Source organism: Alosa pseudoharengus, unplaced genomic scaffold (assembly GCF_046254945.1).
Source record: "Alosa pseudoharengus isolate Yale_2024_CS ecotype anadromous, Long Island Sound unplaced genomic scaffold, YU_APseudo_1.1 YU_APseudo_1.1_scf_24, whole genome shotgun sequence".
NCBI classification, from domain to species: domain Eukaryota; kingdom Metazoa; phylum Chordata; class Actinopteri; order Clupeiformes; family Clupeidae; genus Alosa; species Alosa pseudoharengus.
Window position 1 is genome coordinate 17,322,206 of NW_027468689.1, and position 7,500 is coordinate 17,329,705.

General features: G+C 43.1%; 1 protein-coding gene and 1 long non-coding RNA gene across 4 annotated transcripts in view; one reads left to right on the plus strand and one right to left on the minus strand.

Annotated features, from left to right (window-relative positions):
• Positions 1 to 7,500, plus strand: part of LOC143142416 (uncharacterized) — a 30,889-nt gene that overhangs the window by 19,287 nt on the left and 4,102 nt on the right. For both annotated transcript variants that reach the window (XM_076303277.1, XM_076303276.1), the window contains exons 15-30: positions 359 to 427; positions 1,847 to 1,915; positions 2,192 to 2,260; positions 2,412 to 2,480; positions 2,664 to 2,735; positions 2,837 to 2,905; positions 3,279 to 3,350; positions 3,513 to 3,581; positions 3,819 to 3,887; positions 4,038 to 4,106; positions 4,253 to 4,321; positions 4,741 to 4,809; positions 6,420 to 6,488; positions 6,650 to 6,718; positions 6,811 to 6,891; positions 7,338 to 7,373. In XM_076303277.1, the coding sequence (XP_076159392.1) occupies positions 359 to 427; positions 1,847 to 1,915; positions 2,192 to 2,260; positions 2,412 to 2,480; positions 2,664 to 2,735; positions 2,837 to 2,905; positions 3,279 to 3,350; positions 3,513 to 3,581; positions 3,819 to 3,887; positions 4,038 to 4,106; positions 4,253 to 4,321; positions 4,741 to 4,809; positions 6,420 to 6,488; positions 6,650 to 6,718; positions 6,811 to 6,891; positions 7,338 to 7,373 (1,089 nt within the window). The remainder of the gene's footprint in view (positions 1 to 358; positions 428 to 1,846; positions 1,916 to 2,191; positions 2,261 to 2,411; positions 2,481 to 2,663; positions 2,736 to 2,836; positions 2,906 to 3,278; positions 3,351 to 3,512; positions 3,582 to 3,818; positions 3,888 to 4,037; positions 4,107 to 4,252; positions 4,322 to 4,740; positions 4,810 to 6,419; positions 6,489 to 6,649; positions 6,719 to 6,810; positions 6,892 to 7,337; positions 7,374 to 7,500) is intronic.
• Positions 2,032 to 2,772, minus strand: LOC143142417 (uncharacterized). Of its 2 annotated transcripts, none has more exons than XR_012990931.1 (3): positions 2,698 to 2,772; positions 2,382 to 2,445; positions 2,032 to 2,270 (listed from the first exon to the last, which is right to left on the minus strand). It is a non-coding gene; the product is annotated as an uncharacterized LOC143142417 (long non-coding RNA). The 2 variants fall into 2 exon arrangements; XR_012990932.1 differs by having other exon boundaries at positions 2,382 to 2,486; positions 2,698 to 2,758.

Sequence of the window (7,500 nt, forward strand, 5' to 3'; positions counted from 1 at the left end):
TGTCTGTGCATACAGATGTTCATCTTCAAATATGTGTGCCTGTGTGTGTGAGTTTGTGTGTAATTGCGGCATACCACTCCAGCATCTGCTACTGCCTGAATATATGTGTATATTTATATATTCAGCCATGATTAAGGGGCGCTATTTGGTATTTGAAACCACACAGTTCACGCTGCCAATGACTTTGTGCTATAGAAATGTGTATAAAAAGGAGTGACCTGTGTGTGTCTGTGTGTGTGTGTGTGTGTGTGTGTGTGTGTGTGTGTGTGTGTGTTTGTGTGTGTGTGTGTGTGTGTGTGTGTGTGTGTGTGTGTGTGTGTGTGTGTTTGTGTGTGTGTGTGTCTGTGTGTGTCTACAGGGAGAACGGGGTCCAGAGGGGTCCAGGGGTCCTAGGGGAGGCCCCGGAATCGGCATCAAAGGAGATAAGGTGAGTAGGAGTTATGAAAACACACCCATGCACACTCAAACACCTATTTATTTACATAGTTTCTACTAGTTTAACACATGTCTTCTTGTTCAGATGCATACACAGACACACATGTGTACATGCAATCACAGACATCCGCATCCTCAAACACACACACACACACACACACACACACACACACACACACACCACACACACACACACACAGTTCTACGTTTTCTCCCAACCTCACAGGGTACAGGCACAGTCTATAGACATTCCCAGATCAGCCTTGATGTCAAATCAGGTTTATTCTAGGGACAGAAAGAGTTGTGTTAAAACACCACTAACTATGCTAGCAATATTCACAGCTAAACTAAAAACATGCATGTTTAGATACATGTACATGTTGTTAGGAGGACAGTGTTGACTGGCCTATCACCAGGTTACAAGAGGCTTTCTCATCTATACACTCTTGAGAACAGCTCTGGTCTGTCACTGAGCGTTAACACTAACAATAATCAGGTCAACATTTCTTTTTCACCTCTTGATCCTTAGAATGCCAGTCAGTGGAGAATTAGTGTAATATACTAGCAGAACAGCTTAGTATGGCATGTATAGTTAGCCAACACAAAAGCTTGTTTGATACAGTTCTAGAAAAAGAAATGTTGTCATGAATGCACTGACAAAGTGCTTGCAGGATGGACAATGCCGATTTAGCACAAATCTAGCACAAATAGGCCATCTAATGATCTTAGCATCTCCCAGTGACAAAAAAAAATCACTTAAGTGTTGATATAGTCTTTTATTTTGATCAGAATCTCCATACTGTCATAGCCTGGAAAATCCAGACCCTGATAATCTAGAAAGATTAAGGGTCTGGCAAAGAACAATGTAATGCCCCAACTTGAGGGGCGGCAACAAGCATACATTTAAAAATCTCACTGCACGCAATTGGATAACACTAGACCATGTTTACTCTGAATGATTTCGGACTTCGACGCAATCGGATAACACTACGACCAATGTGTACTGTCCTCCAACGTTGCAGCGCTGTCTTCATCAGTTTAGCTGGTTCCCCGGAATGCAAGGGGAAAAAGTAACGTGCATCATTGCTCTTTGCCAGAGTGTCTCGTAGAGACAATTCCATTGTGCTCTTGCGAGAACTCTGGATTTCCAGGGTAATACTATCATGTTCCTTCTTGTCCTTTGTTTTTGCAGTTATCCAGATATTGTGGCTTATGCCATTACTGAAAACTCTAAATGTGTGTTTGCATTGTGGTTCCCCTACATTATGCTGGCACTCCCTGTCTTCCTACATGGTGAGCCTCAGGCTAGGAGGAATTGTGATGATGGATTGTGGAACTAACTTTCTCTTTGTGTGTGTGTGTGTGTGTGTGTGTTTGTTTGCGTGCATGTGGCTTTGTACCCAATTCTCAGGGTGATTTCGGGCCTCCTGGGCCTGCTGGTCCACTCGGCCAGCCAGGTGCTGGTATCCAAGGAGAAAAGGTACTAAAGGAATTATCCAGTGTGTGTGTGTGTGTGTGTTTGTCTGTGTGTGTGTGTGTGTGTGTGTGTGTGTGCACGCTTGCCTCTCATTTTCAATAACAATTTAGTCCATAAAAGATTATTAAATGTCTTGTTTAAAGTTTTTTTATTATGAGGTCCTGTTACCATGAGCTTAGACTCTTTCTGTTTTTGCACCATGCTGTTTCATATTGATTACTGATGTGTATGTGTGTATTTTAGTAGGCCAATGTGATTGCCTGTGCTTAAATCCCATAGGGTACAGAAGGGCCGAGGGGGCCTCCAGGACTCCGTGGACCACAAGGGGAGGGGTTTCCAGGACCAAAGGTATGTTGTTCTAGATAGATAGATAGATAGATAGATAGATAGATAGATAGATACTTTATTGATCCCCAGGGGAAATTCAAGGACACCGTATACTGTACACTATATATGCATTAGTGCTTACATGTATGCCTTTGGCATCTTTCTTCTTCAGGGAGATCAGGGCTTGCCTGGGGAGGTTGGATCGCCTGGGGAAAGAGGGGCAGGAGAGTCGGGGTCAAAGGTGAGTCTGGAGAGGAGAAGGTGACAGAGCAAGGTGACTAGAGATCAGAGGTCAACGCAGTCACATTAGATATCAGCATTTTTTGATTTGCCCTTGTGTGGTCCATCCTATGAGGTAAATATGTATTTGTAAATGTTCGAGTAAATTGTGTGTTTGTGTGTGTGTGTGTGTGTGTTTCTTCAGGGTGAACCAGGGTCTCCTGGGTTTGCTGGGGTACCTGGTCTTCCAGGAGAGGATGGAGCCCCTGGGCAGAAGGTACATATGACACATGACTCTCTTTAACATGGTGTCTGGTGCTGTCCACAAAAATAAAGTAGTTGCATTAACTGCTAGTTAATATATGGTGTGTTTATCAGGGAGAAACAGGGTCAACAGGTTTAAGGGGACTTGAAGGGGCACCAGGAGTTGGCACCCAGGGAGAGAAGGTAAAGTGATTTTAATCTTTAAACACATATCTTCACTTCACTATCTTTATCTTCATGTCTTCATTCATATACTATATAATACCTGCATTATATAGACAGGCACAGTCCCACACCAGACTCAAACTGGCTTCAGGAGTCAGGCATGCTAGCAAGAAAGCTAAAACTCACGGGTGTTAGCATCTTTAACTAGCATGTCTCTTATTCACTGCACAGCCCTGTACCCACTAGCTATAGTTATACTTGTATCAGAGTGTGTATTGTGTTTGTGTGTTGTTTTGTGTGGGCGGGGATGTTGTGGTGCCAGTGTAGTTATGCCAGTATGAGCTGCTAGTTTGCGTGTACACTGTTTATGCTGTTTTCTGCTTCTGTCCAGGGTGACCAAGGCCAGCGGGGAGTCAGGGGTTTATCTGGCCCATCTGGCGTGCCTGGACCCTCGGGGCCAAAGGTGAGAGGCAATAGCCTCATGTGTTCATTTTTATGGAACAGCTACTCTTTCCAGTTGCAACTTGCATTTCTTGTGCAGTGACTCATACAACACCCTGTTTGAACTGTTGGTGCTGCTCATTTAGTCCTAGTGTCATCCAGTACCTTGTAATCTGATTTTTAGGGTGAGCCAGGTACACCTGGACGACTGGGATTTCCTGGTCTGCCAGGACGTGCATTAATTGGGCCAAAGGTAAGTCAATCAACCAGCTTCCATATTACCATAGAAGTGTACATGTGCATGCATGTGATATACCAGAGCTATTGATAAGGGAAACACTGAAACATATTAGATTGTGTGCTTATACAGTACTCTCTATTGCACTGTTTGCACAAAATTGCATTTCATTGTACTTTTACTATTTGCAATGAATAAAGTTCAAACCAATCGAATCTAAATGAACCTGGGGTACCAATTGCACATGCTTAGGGTGATCTCGGTCCACCTGGTCCTTCTGGCCCGATTGGAGAGACTGGCTATGGACTTCCTGGTCCAAAAGTAAGTCATTATCTGATGTTTCTTCCAATTTATATCTCAGGACACAAATCTCTGTTTACTGCACCTGTATGCCAAAGATAGCGAATAAGAGACGATCAGTATTTTATTTTGTTTGGTTATTTGTTTAATTTACCCTTTTCCTCCCTATAGGGTGACCGAGGAGACCCTGGTCCAGCAGGTCCATTTGGACCCAAAGGGGATGGCTACCCGGGCCCTATGGTAAGCCCACAAACCCAGACTCTACTTTACACGCCTGTCAGTCAGCTGTTTGTCTTCAGTTGAAATTTGATGTCAGAGAGTGCAATTAGTTCTTGGGTTTGACTTTGGTCTTGTGTTAGTTCTTGTTGTGGTTCTGTCTCCCTTAGGGCCCTCCTGGTCTTCCCGGGCTTCAGGGTGAACCTGGCCCAGAAGGGTTGGGCTTCCCTGGACCAAAGGTACAAACAACACTTTTGTGTTTGTGTGGTGTTGTTACCTCTCTCTCTCTCTCTCTCTCTCTCTCTCTCTCTCTCTCTCTGTCTCTCTCTTTCTCTCTCACTCACTCACTCACTCACTCACTCACTCTCTCTCTCACACATTCTCTCTCTCTCTCTTTCTCTCTCTCTCTCTGTCTCTCTCTTTCTCTCTCACTCACTCACTCACTCTCTCTCTCTCTCACACACACTCTCTCTATATATGCTAAGTGCTGTATGTGTCTCATTATTCTCTCTATCTGTGTCGTTTCTGTAAATGTGTGTGTGTGTGTGTGTGTTGTGTGTGTGTGTTATAATTATAAGACATATTTCCTTAATTAGATGTTTGACATATGTTTGACAAGTTATAAGACATATTTCCTTAATTAGATGTTTGTCATCAGGGTGATGTGGGCTTCAGAGGGCAGCCTGGCTTGCCTGGACCGCCAGGAGAGGGGGTGCAAGGACCACCAGTAAGTCCAGAAACACACATCTCTCTCTCTCTCTCTCTCTCTCTCTCTCTCTCTCTCTCTCTCTCTCTCTCTCCCTCTCTCTCTCTGTCTCTATTTCTCTATTCTTCTTTCTCTTATTCTCTATCTCTCTGTTTCATACATACAGTATTGGATTTTATTTAGAAGATGGTCAAAGTGCAAAGTCAGGCAACAAGTAAAGTGTCTTGTGCATGAACTAAAAGCTTTCGTGTGGCATGTCAGACACTCTTAAGATCTTGTTCATGGTATTAAATTAGGAAATACAGTAGATGTTGTGTTAAATTAGACTTAAGTTAGACTTTTCGTTTTCAACATCAGCGACAAAATGTGAAGAAACAATAGTTTTGACTTAATGTCAATCACCCTAAGCTCCGTGTTATCCACTGAGGTTAGCAAGCTCTCTTATAATACCACACTGTAGAGACTTCTCCTCTAATGAGGAGACAGCACTCAAAGAATCCTCCATAGAAATGGATGGGTTTATTTAGTAACGCCAATATGGTCGCTGTCTAGCCTACACATATTCCGCCCCTTCCTGTTTGCCTTCCTCATTCACTTGAATAGGAAAATAGCTGCCCGATAACTGCCCAAAGTGCCTTGCAAGATAGCCGTCGAGTGGGGGGACTGACTTGCCTAATAGGACTTTGGCTGTACCACGGTGGTTGCTGAATTAAATACAGTGCCGTGTGACTGCGTTCAAGACAACTCAAAGCCTACAGAATCCCACAAAGTTTGAATCATCAGTCGATAATTTCTCATATGCATCTGATCAAAACACTTATAACTAGTCAAAAATCATCCGCTTTAAAATGATCAGGCTATTCTCCTTTGAACACTTTAACAGTAAGTTGAGCTCACAGCCATGGAGTTATGGTCCTGTTCTTTTTTTATTTGGTGCTATTGAAGTAGATAAGTATCTAGTCCTGGGCAAAATCTGATCGGGCCCAGATGATCTTGAAAGAGGTGGCGGAGTTCATTCAGTAAAATCAAACGCCATATGACATGTCAGAAGTGATCTGCTGGGATCTTATGTTCAAAGGCTGCCCCAATGAGCATATCATTTTAACAGGCCATCATTCATGTCTCTGCTGTCATGTTAGTGAACACACACACACACACACTCACACACACACACACACACACACACACACACACACACACACACACACACACACACACACACACACACACATGCACATGCACGCAAAGGTCTTTGTGTAAGAGAATGTAAGGCAAAGACAGAAACCATCTGCTACTACATGTGTTTAAACACCACCACTTGCTATGGTTATTATAACCAGACTGACGCTAGTGCTAAGCTCCTTGGAGTGCCTCTTCTACAGAGGGCAATGGTGATGATGGAGAAGGCTTATAGTAAAGAATGAACAGTGACGGGTGTTGTATGTTGTCACACACACACATATACACACACACACACAAAAATATTGTGCGTACGCCAGTATTTATTTTTGTTTGCCAAAGCACCTCTCTTAACCTGTATTGGCATTAATGTTTGATGGTTTGCCAGATCTCTTATCAGTGCCTCTCTCTCTCTCTCTCTCTCTCTCTCTCTCTCTCTCTCTTGTCTCCAGGGAAACCAGGGAAGACCTGGGCCTCCAGGTCCTGCAGGTCCCCAGGGAATCGGTCTCCAGGGACCAAAGGTACGGAACACTATACCTAAACATAAACACATGCAAACGTGCAAATACACGTATGTTATACATTATGCTGTTTATTTATTTTGTCGTACCCACACACACACACACACACACACACACACACACACATTGACTCTCCTGCTTGTTCTTGTGGGTGTTCTCAGGGAGACCAAGGATCCCCAGGGGGGACAGGACCGAGGGGTCCCCCAGGAGAAGGCTTCGCAGGGCCAAAGGTACACAAGGATCTCCCTCCCTGTAGCTTCTTACTGACCTTTACCTGAAGGACGTCCTTTTTAATATACTATGTTCTCCACTCTCCACTCAGGGGGATCGCGGTTCTTCGGGGGAGAGAGGCCTTAAGGGCATTAAAGGAGACTTGGGAGATGCTGGTGCTCCTGGCGAATCAGTATGTACTCGTAGCTCCATACAGCATATTACACACAGCGAAAAGCACATATGTTGTACAGTACCTCATAACACATATGTAAATATGTACATATGCAACGAATGTAAGTTCTATAGAAAACAACAAGGTGTGACTATAAGACTAATGCTTGTTATACTCATATAACATTTATATACTTGAAGCAAAGTAAATTTAATTGAAAATGTAACATTCACACCTCGTATGCCAGTCTATAGTATAGACGGCCTACTAAGGGTTCAGTAACTTCAGTAACTTCTATAAATGTAGATGTCACCCTCGTTTTTGAAATGCTTACATTGATAACTGTATGCTTGTCTTAGTACCAATAGAAAAGTTGCTCCAAGCACATAAGAGGCCTGATTATGAAACAGAGCATGAACATGCATGTACATGATCACTTTGTATGTATTCTTCTGTGTTTTAAGGGAAGACCTGGTGTAAAAGGAGAAGCAGGCCTTACGGTACATTTATCCACTCGCTTGAATATTAATGTAGACAAACACACAGTAACAACTACTTACAGTAAATGCTAAAGAAATTAACATATACTTCTTCGATATTCTATGTTGGAAGTTAATTCAGAATTTC